General features: G+C 48.9%; 1 protein-coding gene across 1 annotated transcript in view; it reads right to left on the reverse strand.

Annotated features, from left to right (window-relative positions):
- Positions 1-16,592, reverse strand: part of B4GALT1 (beta-1,4-galactosyltransferase 1) — a 55,590-nt gene that overhangs the window by 12,150 nt on the left and 26,848 nt on the right. Inside the window, exons 2-3 of the mRNA XM_019966403.2 lie at positions 13,734-13,969; positions 1,493-1,680 (exon numbers count right to left, since the gene is read on the reverse strand). Coding sequence (XP_019821962.1) covers positions 1,493-1,680; positions 13,734-13,969 — 424 coding nt within the window. The remainder of the gene's footprint in view (positions 1-1,492; positions 1,681-13,733; positions 13,970-16,592) is intronic.

Genomic DNA, 16,592 nt, shown 5'->3' on the forward strand with positions numbered 1-16,592 from the left:
TTTATTGACTATGCCAAAGCCTTTGACTGTGTGGATCACAATAAACTGTGAAAAATTCTGAAAGAACTGGGATGGGAATACCAGACCACCCAACCTGCCTCTTCAGAAATCTGTACTGGACATGGAACAACAGACTGGTTCCAAATAGGAAAAGGAGTACGTCAAGGCTGTATATTGTCACCCTGCTTATTTAACTTGTATGCAGAGTACATCATGAGAAACGCTGGGCTGGATGAAGCACAAGCATGGAATCGAGATTGCCGGGAGAAATATCAATAACCTCAGATATGTAGATGACACCACCCTTACGGCAGAAAGTGAAGAAGAACTAAAGAGCCTCTTGATGAAAGTGAAAGTGGAGAGTGAAAAAGTTGGCTTTTAAAGCTCAACATTCAGAAAACTAAGATCATGGCATCCGGTCCCATCACTTCATGGGAAATAGATGGGGAAACAGTGGAAACAGTGTCAGACTTTATTTTTCTGGGCTCCAAAATCACTGCAGATGGTGACTGCAGCCATGAAATTAAAAGATGCTTACTCCTTGGAAGGAAAGTCATGACCAACCTAGACAGCGTACTAAAGCAGAGACATTACTTTGCCAACAAAGGTCCGTCTAGTCAAGGCTATGGTTTTTCCAGTACTCATGTATGGATGTGAAAGCTGGACTCTAAAGAAAGCTGAGTGCTGAAGCGTTGATGCTTTTGAACTGTGGTGTTGGAGAAGACTCTTGAGAGTCCCCTGGACTGCAAGGAGATCCAACCAGTCCATCCTAAAGGAGATCAGTCCTGAATGTTCATTGGAAGGACTGATGTTGAAGCTGAAACTTGAATACTTGGGTCACCTGATGCAAAGAGCTGATTCATTTGAAAAGATCCTGATGCTGGGAAAGATTGAGGGCAGGGGGAAAAGGGGATGACAGAGGATGAGATGGTTGGATGGCATCACCAACTCAATGGAGATGAGTTTAAGTAAACTCTAGGAGTTGGTGGTGGACAGGGAGGCCTGGCGTGCTGTGGTCCATGGGGTCGCAAAGAGTCAGACACAACCGAGCGACTCAACTGAACTGATGAGCTTCAAAGGACTTCCCAGGTGGCTCCAGTGGTCTAGAACTCCTACCAATGCAGGAGACGGAAGAGACATGGGTTCGATCACTGGGCCAGGAAGATCCCCTGGAAGTGGGGCATAACAAGCCACTCCAGGATTCTTGCCTAGAGAATCCCACAGACAGAGGGGCCTGGTGGGCTACGGTCCATAGGGGTGCAAGGAGTCAGACACGACTGAAGTGACTTAGCACAGCATTCAGCACACGTGCACTCTGAAGAGACTTAACACAGCATTCACACACATGTGCTTCAAAAGCACCCAGTTCTCCCAAAAGCCATTCTCCTCCAAAGCCTAAGAGGCACTACTCCTGGGCTAGAGGAACTGTGTTCCCTGGTTGTCATGGAAGACACAAAAATGTTTTCTGCAGATTCCAGTAAACATCTCTTACCTAAATCCAAACTTATCCATTGCTACAGAAATGTGCCGTGGCTGTGAAAAGCACCTGTAGGTGTTATGGTCGTTCATTGGGATGAGGTCCACATCGCTAAACACAAAGCAGTTGTAGTCATAGTCCTTCAAGGCCTCTTTAAAGCCAACATTGAGGAGCTTTGCGCGGTTGAACATGGACTCTCCAGCCTGGTGCAGAAACAAAAAAAAAGTGCCATCAGATGCCATGAGGCCTTTCAGCCAAACACTCATGGGGACTGGTGACCTGTCTGCTTCACGTAGCCCTTAGACCATTCCTGGGCCTCATTTTCTACCCTCACTTTACAACTCAATCCTGAATAGCATTCCCTGAACCAGCAATCCCTCTTCTAGGAGTTATTCTGTAGGACTTGCAAGTGTGCAAATGACAGGTGAACAACGTGTTCACTCTTTTCACCACATGTTCACCAACGCAAAAGGCTGCAAACAATGACGTAAGCATGATCAGGAAACGGCTTCAACAAACCATGATGCATCCATATAATGGAATAGAGCTGTTTAAAAAAAAAAAACAAGGAAGCTCTAAAAGGAAATGATCATTGAGATAGTATTGTTAGGTGAAAGGTGTTTAAACAGATGTGTTATTTATTCTTATAGTACATATAGGCTAATTGCAGGAAGGATATCAGGAAACTGCCGACAATGGGACTTTTTCACTTCTACCTGCTTTTGTGTGGTTGACTAGGGTTTGATCATCACATTGGGTCCAGGTATTTGTCACTAAACCAGGCACCAGGAAATATGGCAAATTCAAGTCAGTCTCTGCCCTCCCAGTGCTCACAGTGTAGGGTGGAACCAGTGAGCTACAGGGCACAGTAGAGATAGTGTGTATGAGAGAGGAGGACACCCGCTTCAGGATGCCAACCACGGGGTCTACAAGAATTAAGTGTGTTGGTGCAAAGGTACTTCATATTTTATTTACTTCTCGTTTATTTTCAGTCTTCCCAATTAGAACCTAAGCTCAATGAACGCTGGAATTTTTTTTTTTTGCTGTTTCTTCACCCATTGGAAACAGGCCTGGAACATAGCCTGGCATACAGTAAGAGCTCAGTATATAACCACTGGATGGATGGATGGATGGATGGCTGGATGAGTAGACAAATGGATGGACTTCAACATACAATGGCAGATGGCAACCCTTTGGGGAGACTCCAACCTAAGGGGCCTCTCATGGGTCTCTGCTCTTACCAGTTACCAAGGCCCCAGGTTAGTAAGGACAGTAACATCATTGACACAATCATGCTTACACTTAATTCACAAGCACTTCAATACCCATACTCTCATCCTGGCTGGAATTCTCCCATCATTGTCATGAAGAAACTAAGGCCACATAAATGACACAGCTGGTGCTGGAGCCCAACCCTCTAGAATCCTCACTTTTCAGTCTTTCTCAGGATCAAGAAGATCAAGGACCTCTACTTTAGGGGAAAATGTGCCTCACGAGGGCCTACAGTATCTGTACGGTCTCTAAGGTGGGGTGCTGCACATCTTCTCTCCAGGACTCTAAGATAGGGCCTGGACACTGGCTCTCCACCAGGCTGCCTGAGTGAGGACAGAGTGCCCGGATGGTGCCACAGCCCCCAGTGTCAGGAGGGTGACTCAGGGCAACAGACCACTTGAGAAAGACAAGTACCAGGAAGTCAGAAAGAGCAGCCCAAAAGAGTAAATGAAACATTTTACATGAGAGCTCCTTTCTTCAGCCTGTGACAAAGCATTCTAACCATGCATGGTAAAGGGAGAAGGCTGTGCCCTGTGGTATTCGGGGTGTACTTGGGCTGCTCTGTCAGTTAAAGAGAGGCACCATGGCGTCGCAAAGAGTTGGACACAACTGAGCACGCATGCAGGCACACACGCCAGTTAAGAACCATTTAGAATTCTGCCTTCAGCTAATTCTGTGTAAGTCCTGAGACCAAGAAAAAAAAAAGACCAAAGTTTAGGAACTGCATATGAAGTTGTTGTCATTATTATTATTATAATAACACACCGCTAATATTCTCGGGGGGATCTGATACACCAGGCACAGGAAGTATTTTACAAGCATGGTGTGTCCTTTAATCATCTCAACAATCTTGTTAACAACTTTCACCCCCAAATCTGATTTGCTTCCTTCTCCCACACCCTTCGACCTCCTGGAAATAGAGGCCTGCATCTAGTGGTTTCCATCTTCCTCCTCCAGCCCCATTAAGATTCTCAGAGAGTTAGCTTTCTCTGAATATTGTGAGATAAAATTCAGCCCCATTGAACATGTTTCCAACAAGTGAACAGGCAATGTTCCAACAAAGCCTTTTCCCAGTTGTGGAGCAGACTCCCACCCAAGTCGCTGCCCAGTGCTCCCTTCTGTTGGTCTGTTCCCCAGTGACAGGAGCAGGGTGTTGGTGGCCTTGTCTGAAGCACAGGACCTGGCCTGTTGGCCATGACTGATTGACCTAAGCAGATACCTGAATGAGACTACCCTAAGCATTTTCCTCCCACAGGAACTAGAAATATGGAACCATGAATGGGCACCGCTGGTGCCAACCCCAGGACCAATGGCAGTCTGGAGGAGAAACCCAAAGAGCAGACCTGTTCTACCCCTTTCCCCATGTGTGGGGTGACTGACAAGTGGGTGTATCAGTCAAGAGAGGCCAACATCCATCAGTCCAGAGGGGACAGGAGTCTGGGCCTGGTCAGTGTGCTGGCCTGGGGAAGAGTGAGGACACGTGAGGTGGGAGGCCTGGCAGAGTCTACGCTCTCCAGACGCTTCATGCAGCAAACCCGACGCCCTTTGGGCAGATCTGGGTGGCAGGGACAAATGTCTCAAGCAGTGTCAGATGGCTCTCCAAGGCATTAAAACCTTTTTTTGAGAGCCCTAAACATGTACCCTAAACATAAGAGCAAGTAATATGTCCACTCAGAATCCTCATACACTGCTGGTGGGAATACAAAATCGTGCTGCCATCTTGGAAGACAGTCTGGAGTTCCTCACATGGATAAACAAAGAGTCACCATGTGATCCAGAAATTCTACTCCCACATATATACTCAAGAGAAATGGAAACATGTCCACACAAAAACTTTCATATAAAGTTCACAGCAGCACTGTCCAGCACATTTTAGATAGCTAAAAAGTGGAAACAACCCAAATGGCCATTAACTGATAAATGGACAAATAAAATATGGTATATGCATACAATTCAACATTATTCTGCAATAAAAAGAATGAAGTACTGCTACATGCTGTAAATTGGATGAACCTTGAAAACATCATGCTAAGTGAAAGAAATCAGTCACAAAGGATCACAGATAAGGTTGCACTTATATGAAATGTCCAGAACAGGCAAATCCACAGAGACAGAATATAGAATTGTAGCTACTAGGGCGGGAGAGAATGGAGGAGTTAACTGATAGCTAAGAAGTGTAGGGGAGTTTTTTTGGCTTAATAAAGATGTTCTAAAATTGATCATGGTTGATGGATGCCCAATTCTGAATATACTAAAAGCTACTGAATTATATACTTTAAATAGGTATATTGTATGATATGTAATTATATCTCAATTAAATTATATAAAAAAAGAAAAGCCTGCTCCGGAGATGGGAGAGGACCAGAGGGCCCTGTTTCTCCCTCTTTTTCTGTATTGATTCTGCTCATTTATTGGGTATCTACTTTTTGCTTAGCAGTAGGGATACAGAAAAAGAAAAGACACAAGCTCTGCTTTTGAGAAGTTCCAAGTTAAACAGGCAATTGTATTTTTATGGAGTGATGAGCTCTTTAGGGTGGACAGCTAGCTAAAGGGGAAGGAGGAGAAAGGAGCTCCCTAGCCCAGCACATACAGAGAAGTAGAGGTGGAAACACGAACCCAATCATAGAAAATTAGAGAAGGCCTCAAAGAAGCTAGCCAAGTTTAGTTGGGAGGCATGAGAAGAATATTCCGAGATGAGCAAGCAGCATTTGTAAAGCCTGTGAGAAAAGATAGCATTCAAGGAACTACAGAAACACAGACTGGGGAAGCCAGACTAAGACAAGAAGGTAGATGTGGACCAAAACATGAGGCAGGAAAGGGAGGCTAGGAACTTTGCTAAAATAATCAAGACTTTCTCTTTTTTATTCAGGCCATAGGAAGCTCTTGAGGTTTTAAATGAGAATTATGTTTTGCAAGCCCAGGAGGAATTTGTGCCCTACTTGCCAACTGAGGGCAGCAAGACCAGTCTGCAAGCTATGGCATGATTACTGGAGACTAGGCAATGACACGGGGCAAGCAGAGAATGCCTCTCCGGAAGGGCTAAGGTGGGGACTCCACTTCCCCATTTCACACCTCACTTGTTCCCAGGCCTGTGCGCTGCACCTGCAAGCAGCCTTCGTGGGGTTTCCAGGAGAGGTACCAGAATCTGGTCTAATCACCAGGCAAATCCTGTGGTTAAGGCAAGTGCAGCCTTTCCCTGATGGTAAGAGGAGACAGATGACCAACTATCGAAAGCCACAGCGCCAACTGCCCAAGTTCTCACAGTTTCTAGAAGACCCACCAAACCACCCTGGCTTCCCTGGATGTCAGGCCCTCGTGTGTACACAGCACACATATCCCCTGATCATGATGGCATGGGGGCTGACTACCTGGCCCCTCCGCCACCAAAAACACAGCAGCAAAGAGGTTGGAAACACCAACCCTAAGCCCAGAGTCTCAAATAATCAGAATTTCTATGGGACGGGAGAAACAATTTTGCTCCTATACACACCCCCTGCCCATCACACCACTCCTCCCCTTCACAATAGCTACAGTAACCCACAGGCTCTCGAGCCCACAGCTCCAGAGGCAGGTCTGCAGGCAGTGGAAATCTCTACAGATATATCCTTTTGCATGCTTCTCTGTGCCCCCTCAGACTCCAAGAGGAAAGACCCAGGACAAATGGGTGGCAGACAAGCAGAGGAAGCTCTGGCCAGGCAGCCATGTAGCAGGACTGACCGGCAAGCCTCTGGAGGGTAGACAGGCTGGCTGTGAGGGGATCTCCAGAGAATTGCTGGGATTACACAAACGCTGAGTCTGTGGCAGGCTAATATCCACTGACCCATTATTTCACAGCAGTTGGGTCTCTGGCTTTGAACCTTAATAACACAGGAGCCCTGAGTTCAGACAAGGCCCTCAATAAAACCTGGATCAGAGACTTAAGCTCTTCTCCCAGTGAGTGAAGGAAATGTGCCCTCCAGGGTTCGTTGGGGGTGGGCGGTAGTCCTCTTGTTTGCCCCAGTAATTACTCACAAGAGAGGGCATATCCTTGGCCCCTGACAGACCAGAACACAGGTCAGAGCCATAAGGTCCCTTCAGAGAGAACAGAGCTAATAGAACAGCCAAGCAAGGACTCTCGGTAAGGTAAACAGAAAATAATTTTAAAACTTCAGTTCTACAGCAGGATGTCTGCCTCTCTCCCAGGGCCTAAGGCACTGAGATGAGATTTTCTGCAGAAAAACACTCAGAAAATAAAGGCTTCATTTTCAAGAAAGCAATTTGGCCACTTATATTACAAACCATAGAAATGTTTACACCATTTCTGAACCCATAGTCTTGTATCTGAAAATCTAGCCTAGAGAAATAAATCTAAATATGGAAGAAACAGCACAGAATAAGCCATAAACTGAAAGATGTTCATTACAGTCTTATTTACACTACTGAGAAAGTGAAAATTACCTAAAGGCCTTCTAACAGAGGAATGTCTACACTAATTATGGTAGAACTACATGCTCAACTATTATGAAGGCATGGAAAGTGATGATTATGAAGACTATGAAATAACATGGGAAGATGCTGATGATATACAATTTAAGGGAAAAAAGCAAGGTACAAAAGTATACATACATACAGTATGAGCTCAACTCCGGCTTGATTTTAATGCAGTCTCTTTGACCTTTGCACAACAGGGGGGCTCGCACCAACCTCAGCATTTCTCAGTGAGCCCACAGGGGCCAGGGCCCTGCCTGGGAAACCCCAGGGCCCTGGATGGCACATGCTCAGGATCATTTACACAGCTTCCCCCTGTCCAGCAGCGCCTGGGCTCTGGACTGGATTTGGGGGCATGTGGACATTACCAGGGTGGCGGCAGTGGTGGCAGCGGCGGCAGCAGTCGCAGCGGTAGTAAGGTCGGCATTCCTCTCTCTCTCTAGGAGGTGAAGGGCACAGAAGAGGAGCAGGTGGAGAGCAAGAAGCAGATCACAGAGAGGAGGTCCTCCTTCAGCTTGCTTTGCTACAAACAGGATTAACAAGGAAAAGCAAAGGGCCCCCACTAGAAGGAAAAAAAGAAAAGAGAGACAAGGATGGCTGCAAGGGAGAGACGTGAGGAAGACAGGCAAGGGTCTGGGCTGTGGCCACCCTGGTTTCCAAGGCAAAGGCACATTCCTAATAAGTGGTCAGTCCCCATCACAAAGTCACGGGGGAATGACATTTCCCAGGACAATGCCCAGGGAGGCAATTCACCAGCTCAGGCAAGTACATGTAAGTGCTGCTTCAACATGATCCCTGCAGGCTGGAGCGAGCCACAGACAGAGCAAGGGGAAACACACGGCAAAGGAAACGACCAGTCACGGGGGCAGCACATGAGCAGCGGTGGGATGCGGATATCTACAGCCGTCCCACCAAAGGTCCCAGTGCCCAGAGAAAGGGGCTGCTGCAGAATGGGGCCGGTCCCACCCCTCTGCAGCCCTACTCCTGCATACCTCAATCTGGGTGCTGACAGCTCAGGCAGGAAATGCAAGGCAGGGAGGCGGGTGGCAAACAGACAATCAAGATGGAAACCAACCCAGGGGGATGCCTCAGGCCCAGGCAGCTGTCCACCGGAGCAGGGCAGATGCAGGAGCCTGCTTCACTCTAACAGTCTTGGCCTCATTTAGGCATCAGCTGCCTGGCCCAGGGACACAGGTAAGCAGCCAAGGAGGGTAACAGAGGCTCTCACTCACTGAGGGTGCCAGGGGCTGTCTCCAAACCTGCCCACTCTTGGTCTCAGACAAGCAGCTTAGAACCACCTCACGACTGTGCACAGATGAGAAGGAAGAGGGAAAAAACTCCAAAGCTGGACGGAGACTCTTCTGATGGGAGCTGGGGCCTCCATTCAGGCCAGGTTTTACCCATAACCATGACAACTGGGCCAGCCTCCTGGGGGTTCTGAGGCTGCTACTCCCAAGCCACTGTCCTCTTCTTGTGACCCAGTGGGACTCACGGGGGACACTGCCAAGTGGAAATGGAGCTGCTCCTCAGTGAGGAACAGACACATGGCAAGGTGAGGCATTCCAGGGGCCGCAGGTGATTTCTGTCCTGGCTCTGCTGCCCGGCCATCGCGAAACCCCCAGCAAGCTGCTCCCTTCTGGGAGTCTTCCCTCAGCAGGAACGGTGTGCAGGAGGGGTACCGATTGCCTCAGTAGGGGCTGTCACGGTCAAAACTCAAACTTTGAGACCATGAAAGAGGCTCAGTCCAAAAGACCATCATGTATTATGACCATCAACCACCACAGGGCTAAAGTAGGGTCTCTGCTGGGCAGGAAGCTTTGAGGGGGCAGAGGGGAGAAGGCCATGCAGGTTCCCAGGGGTCATGACCTGGCCTGGAGGGGAAAGGAGGCTTCACGTCTCAGGTTCTCACTTGCCAGAAAGCCAGGAGCAAAGGGTCCTGTCCCGAGAGCTGATGGATCCACAGGAAGCAGCTCTGGCTCCACACCCTAACCGTGCAGTGGATGAAGCATGGAGCCTGGTGGTCAGGCAGACAAGGGAGTCAAGCCTGAGGGATGTGGGTCTTGGGGCCGCAGGGGCGGGGAGAGCCCGCACACAGGCAAGCACTCCTCTCCCCTCACTAGAAAGCACTATGCGGCCTGGAAGCAGCCCAGATGGAGAAGGCAGCACAGCTCCACTCCAAGCCTTTGCAGAGCTAAGGGGAGGGCCTTCCATGGTGGCCAGAAAGAAAGCAACCAGGGGAGGGAAGGGAGGCACACAGGATAGAGGTATTCGATGCAGCATGAGCAGAGGTCCAGGAGGGAGCGTGTCTCAGGGATGGTGGTGAGTCCAGTGCGGCGTGTGAAGGAGACCTGAGGGGAAGTGGCGGCAGGTCTCAGTCCGGGTGCCAAGCTCAGGCTTCCATGCCCTTCAGACCCTCGCCTGTGGGCGAGGACATAATGGAGTTTAGAGAGGGCATGCCATGGTCGGAGCTAGAAAAACTTAATGAGCGCAGAGGCACCAGAAGACCTACAAACTGAATCAGAGACGGATCCTGGGCCCTCTTTCTGGGGCAGGGTGCTGTCACAGCTACTATGAACCCACTTGCATTTGTCATCCATTTGGTAATTCCCCTGGTGACTTATCTCACAAACATCCTGTATTTCTTATTAGAGTTAGGGCTGCCAGGTGGTGATCTGCCTTCCCTCTGCCCTTGATGGTTTTATAGTTTCCTTTCTTAATGAAAGTATAAGGAAGTGAGGTGTGCACCCCACCTCCCATCTGCTAAAATATCTTACTGTCCTCCTCTGTACCTGCGCTGGACCTCAGGTAAGATATCTGAGCCTCAGAGTAGCACCCTTGGCTCTGAAAGGCCGGACCCGCCAGAACCCTAATAGGATATTCAGACACCGGTGGAAGAAGGCAGGAGGAGGGCTGGACGCTGAGGACAGACAGCAATGCTGCTGCTTCTCAGGACTCACTCAACCCTCTACCCCTCTTCTTGTGAGATGCAAGTTATGATGGGGATTGGAGGGGACTGAACCAAAAGAAAGTGGTCAACAGCTGAGGATCCATAGCAGGAGCCATAGAAGCCCATGCAAGCTCACCCCTGTGGGTGGAGCCAGAGACACAACCCTTCTCTGAAGAAGCTGGCAGGTGGGCCATGGTCCCTAAGTCCACGACCTTCTGCTCAAACAGAGAACCCAAGAATGGGAGGGAGGGTCTCGATACTGGTACTGACAGGGGGTGAAACAGGAGGCAGGGAGAATAGTACAGAGTTTATCACCATAGTCCTGGGCAGAGAAAACAGGCAGGAAGATGGGGGACGGTGGGGGGCGGGGGGAGAAGGAACTCAAAGCAGCTAATGTTTACAGAGGGTTCCCGTGTGCCAGGTGTGTGCGTCACAGCCCCGTCCCGTGCGTGCAAAGGACTGAAGGCTTCCCCTCCCATGAATGAGGAAACCGAGCTGTGAAGGACTTGAGTCCAAGGTCACTGAGCTGGGAAGGGGCAGAGCCAGCACCCAGGCAGTCTGAGCCTGGAGCTCACTGCCAGTCCTGGACGCCCAGCTCTGAGGAGGAGGGACTAAGTGCCCTTGAGAAGGGAACTGGTGCTAATGTGCTGAGAGGGCACTAGGGCACGGGGCTGGGCTCGGAGCTGCAGCCCTACTGTGGCTTACGTGCCTTCCTACCAGTCCCTTCCCCCGATCCCTGAGCCTCAGTTTCCTCATCGGCAAAACAGATGAGAACAGAACTCTCTGTTCTGTACCTCAGGGGTACAGGTGAATCCCGGCAAAGAATGAAGGGGAAGTCAGGGATAGAGGTGGGAACACAGCCCCCACTTCAGGCAGAACATGCTGTGACCCAATGTGACCCACTGTGGATGCAGGGCTAGGCAGCATTTCAACGTGGCAGGGGGAGGTTTTGTTCTTAAAAACCTGCCCGAGAACCTGAGGGCTAGATGTCTCAGGGGCCCCTCCTATTTTAGGCACTTTCTCTTCTTAAATCGGGTGTGTGTGTTGGGGCGGGGCAGTGAATGAATGTCAAGATGACAGCAGGGTGTCTGAGACAGGAAGAGGCCTAGCTGCTCAACAAATGGTACACAAAACCCAAGCCAGATGCTCTGAACCGGAGCATCTAATTGTAACACAGGGAACACGGGAGTTCTAAGTTGTAGAGAGGGCACGCTCCAAATGTTTCCCCTCCCACCTCTTTCAAGGCTTGGGTTTTCCTATCATTGCTTTATTATGGGTTTCTTATAGATACCCTACAAGATGTTCTTTGCTGGAAAGGTAGGGGCAATTTCAGGTTTCCTTTTGACTTGGTTACCTGGAAGTCAGATCATATTTTCCCAAAGAAATAATCAGGGTGGAGCTGGAGCAGAAGAAATAAGATTAGCTGGGGGAGAGGGAGATAAAGGAAATGATTTTCTCAAGGCGGAAAGTTAACCCTTGGGAGAGCAGAAAAAGATGAAGAAACCACAAGACCCGGAGTAGAGCAGAGGGTAGGGGTGGTGGTGGGGTGTTGAGGGGGAGATGATTATACTGACCAGACTAGAGGAAAAAAAAAAAAGAGATGTAAAGGTTTGAAAAATGAAAAATAAAATCCTTCCGATGCTGAGATACATGTGGGAGAAGACAGGAGTTGGGGGTGTTTCTCAGCATCCTAGGGAAAGTGAGGAGGTGGGAGAAGAGGAGGCCTGCTTTCCCCCAGCCTTCAATTCACAGAATAGTTGTCACTTGAGATGGTTCTTGGAAGGCGGTTCCTCCAGTCAGATGAGCTCAGGAAACGTGCCGAGTTCCCTCTGGAGGCTGTCATGTACACCAGGACACTGAAGGCTCTGCAGGAACAAAACCTGCTTCACGTTGTCCCCAGCATCCCTCAAATGCACGTGACCTCAGGTCTCCATTTCGGAGAGCACACTTGGGGAGAAGTCCCGTCTTGGGCAGTGACCGGGGTGAGCTGGCACAGCAGTACCGCTGGTCCAAGCTGGCTTGCCTGTTTATTGTTCTGCCAGCCTGGACTGGGGCAGGCAGGAGGAAATAGCTGGTGTAAGACATGTGGAAATCTGTTGTTTGAAACTTGGGTAATATCTGTATAAATCCTGCCATAGGAACTTAGGACAGCAGCTAAATTTTACCGGTCCAATGTATGTTTGACTTCATAATTGAACGAGGCAATCTCACCTTTACCTAAAATACAACCTTTCTATACATTAGCATTCTCCACTCCTGCCCCCAAGTCTTCCTCGATCAGTCACCTAAATTCAAAACACTTGGCATCATCACTCACTCTCTTTAACACTCTTTACCCAAGTTATGCATTTTAATCTATACAGTTTATATGCCACCCAGACCACAGCTGTCTAACTTCTGTTTAGTCAGATTTGTAGGAGGCTATCAGACACCCTGATGAAACAATCTGCCATGGTGTCTACCGTGTTATCACTCATCTACTGGTATAACAATTATCAATGAGGGAAAGGAGAGGCAGCTGGCGTGGCTTGTGCTTAGTAATCCCTGATGGCCTGGTAACCGTGGCTTCCTCTTCCAGGCGCTCAGAGCCACTGCTTTAATAACGGGCTCCTGAATCCTACCATGATCGACATGTGCACACTGGCATCAGACAAGTGTTCCTTGATGACAGGGCTTTTTTTAAACAAATACTCGTTGGACTGAAGTGGCTTGGATTTTGCAGGGCATATACCTATTCTCTCTTACATAATACAAATATTCTTCCATGATAAAGCCCAACTGCCTGGCTATCTTACAAGCAGATTTTCTTGGGGCCTTGGTCTGTGCCTCACTTGGCCAAGGCCCTCCAACAGCCCTGAGGGGTTTTGCCTACCACCTGTTCTCCCACTTTGAGATTCAGTTCTTGAGATTATTAGCAAATTGTTCCTTGGAAGGGTCCCACTTGCCATAAATGAGGATGGAAGCTTCAGGACAGGTAGAACCAGGAAACTTCGTCGTTTCTTTAGTATCTCTCTGCTTTGTCCTGGCAGTGCTCAGAAATGCTTGATGGACACATTGTTGTTTCTAGCTTTTCTTCTGGTCCAAGGAACGCTCACAGAGTCCCTCAGTTTTGATGGAAGCTGTCAGCTGCTAACAATCTTTCTATTCAAACTAACTTACTACAAAAAGATCCATAGTTTATCTTGAAGTGAAATGGACACTGGGCTTTTTAGGAATGGAAATGTATATACTCTGTCTCTTCAAAGGAATTTCAATGGAATTTAGTAGACAGATAAGTTAGATGTGTTATTCCACCTGGGAGATTATAGTCTAAAGATGGGAATTTAAGTATTCAGGCTAAACTTGAAATACCAAAGTTAAATTCTTGGGTGGGGGTAGGGGTAACTATACAGCATTTAGCTCATTTGCACCTGAGGGTGGTAATGGTAGAATTTCAAAATGCCAGATGTCTAAAAGATTACTTCTATTCCTTCACCCCTCATCACTCACATATTTAAGTACATAAGTGTGCACATGCACACACATGACATGCATGCCTTCCCTCCCTCCCTCCACCCCCCCAGACCTCACCTGGTTGATAACATAGATGCCATAGTCTAACTGCTGACGCTGTAGGATTGGGTGCAAGTAATACAGCCAGTACTTGAGGTGTTCCTGCCGGTTGCGGAATGGAATGATGATGGCCACCTTGTGAGGAGAGATGCAGTCCATGGGGGTGTAGCGACCACCCAACTTCACCTTCGGGTTCTGCTGCTCCACAAGCTTCAGGTCCACAGGTATGTTAAACTCAATCAGCATGGGGCCGACTAGAGAGGTGGGAGAAAGGAGAAGACATCAGGCTCCAGGACTGCCTCAGGAAGCCATCCCTGGGGAAGTAGTGTGGCCATGGAAAAGGCTCTCAGGCCGAGCACTAGGTACCATGTCCAGCACCAGTGTGACCAACCATCTTGGAAAACCTTTCAGTCCCCAGCAAACCCAGACAGCTGGTCACCCTTTGAAGCACTCTCCTATCCCCAGGACCCACTCAGACTCTTATGTTGCTCAACTGAAAAAATGGAAATAGAGTAATTCTTGCTCAGATTTCCGGACAAGCTGTTATAAGGATCAGAGAGCACGGTTGAGAAAGCACTTTCTCAGAAATCCGGACGTTGAAACTTAACTCTGCTATCTCCCAGCTGTGTGGCCTTGGACAAACAACTTACATCATCTCTCTGAACCTAACCTAGTTGGAAGGGAAGCGTGCATATGTGTTGAGGAGCTCAGTGTTGAGGAAATCGGCCTGAAGTCAGAAGGCAGCAGCGAGTGGCATGGGTTACCCATGTCTGGGGAAGGGATGTGATGCATGAATGAAACAAATTTGATGGGGAGGGGCTGGAGGAACTGGGGAAACAGAAGGAACAGCCAGAAAGAACACCAAAGAAGAATGCTTAGAATAAGTAGCGGATGAAGAAGGGAGAAGAAGTTGGGGGAGACTCCACAAAGATTCTGTCCTGGAAGAACACGGCTCCAAATGAGAGAATTAAGTTCCCTGGTGCCTCAGATGGCAAAGAATCCTACTGCAATGAGGGAGACCTGGGTTTGATCCCTGGATTGGGAAGATCCCCTGGAGGAGGGCATGGCAACTCACTCCAGTATTCTTAGCCTAGAGAATCCCCAAGGACAGAAGAGCCTGGCAGGCTACAGTACATGGGGTCGCCAAGAGTCAGACACGACTGAGCAACTAAGTACAGCACATTAAAGTAAGAGAGCTTGGGGCTTAGAGGAAAAACTGATGAGATCCAGATGGTGGATTCTGAGGTAGTGGCAGGTTAGGAGCAGAGGAAAAGGTCAAAGTCAAGATCCAGATACAGGAATGAACGTCCCCGCCTCCTAAATAGAAACAGGTAGAGCCGAGAGAAGACTCCAAGTGTGAGGACTGCCTCTGCCACAGTACACAAGGGGAGGGCAGGAGAAAGAGGCCCAGGGACAGACAGGGGATGGTGGACAGAGTCAACATTTCAAACCAGGTCCCCAGTATTCCCGGTAGGCCAGACTTTCTCAAAGTGGATTCCAGGAAGCACTAGTCCCAGTAAGATGCTCAATGGAAAAACAGGTTCCCCTGGTCAAAGAAGTCTGGGAACCCCACAAACTAAATCTTGCTTCTGGAAGGTCATAAGGCACACCAAAAGCTCTGAGGAGCTGTGCAGTCAAGAAACCCCATTCAGGGACTTCCCTGGTGGTCCAGTGGCTAAGACTCCATGCTTCCAATGCAGGGGGACCTGGTTCGATCCCTGGTCTGGAAACTAGCTCCCATATGCCACAACTAAGGGTTCCCAGGATGCGACTAAAGATCCCATGTGCTGCAATGAAGATCAAAGACTCTGGGTGCTAGAACTAAGACCTAGAGCAGCCAAATAAACAAATAAATATTTTTAAAAAGAGAAAGAAACCCCATTCACTTTATCTAACCCACCACTTCCTAAACTTACTTAGCCACAGAACCATTTTATCAGTGAACATGCTTTGGGAACCATTACTCTAGCCTAACCAACTTTACCTGTGGAGCAAACCATCCACAGGAAGGAAACTACACACAACACAACAGAGGCCAGACCCTGATCTCAAGCTCAGAGCGAGTTCACCTGAAACATGCTGGTGAGGACCACCCGAGGGCCAGTGGGGCCTCTGCTGGCTTGTCAGTAGCATGTGACTTTGTCTGAGCACCTCTCGTCTTCATGGATCACTCACTCTCCCGAGATGCGGCAGCCCAAGGAAAGGAAGCCATGACTCTCGCTCCTCTGGCCTGTCAGCAGGTGTGAACCTGCCGTCTCTTCTTCCTCTCGCCTTTCCTGGATCCCTGGGACTCCTCACCCCTTCCCTCCCTCTGACACTGATCCAGTTCCATCCTCACAGGACCTGCTCCCAATAGTCCATTTTCTTCCAAGACACAGCTCTGATCCTGTCATTTTCCTGCTAAAACCCTCCAATGGCTCTAAGGCCATGATCTTGGACCATGTAGGGTTAAGCCTCTTAGCTCCCCTTCCTTTCCCGCCCCTATAAACTGTGTCTGTGCCCACACTTTCCTCTCTGCCAGAAATGCCCTTCCCTCTTTCCTCTAATGGCATTGAGAGACCAGAATCTTCAAACTGAAGCCCCAATCTGGCCTTGTCCTTTATCTCTACTCCTTCCCACAGAGCTCAGATGGCAGACCTCCTGGGCAGAAGGGGATCTTTAGGGATCAAAAGCCCTGGTCATGGACTTCCCTTGTGGCACACTGGATATGGATCCACCTGCCAATGCAGGAGACATGGGTTTGATCCCTGGTCCAGGAAGATTCCACATGCAGTGGAGCAACTAAGCCCACGCACACAACTACTGAGCCTGTGCTCTGGAACAAGAGAAACCACTGCAGTGAGAAGCCCCTGCTCGCCACAACTAGAGAAAGCTCTC

Source organism: Bos indicus, chromosome 8, assembly GCF_029378745.1.
Source record: "Bos indicus isolate NIAB-ARS_2022 breed Sahiwal x Tharparkar chromosome 8, NIAB-ARS_B.indTharparkar_mat_pri_1.0, whole genome shotgun sequence".
Classification (NCBI taxonomy): Eukaryota; Metazoa; Chordata; class Mammalia; order Artiodactyla; family Bovidae; genus Bos; species Bos indicus.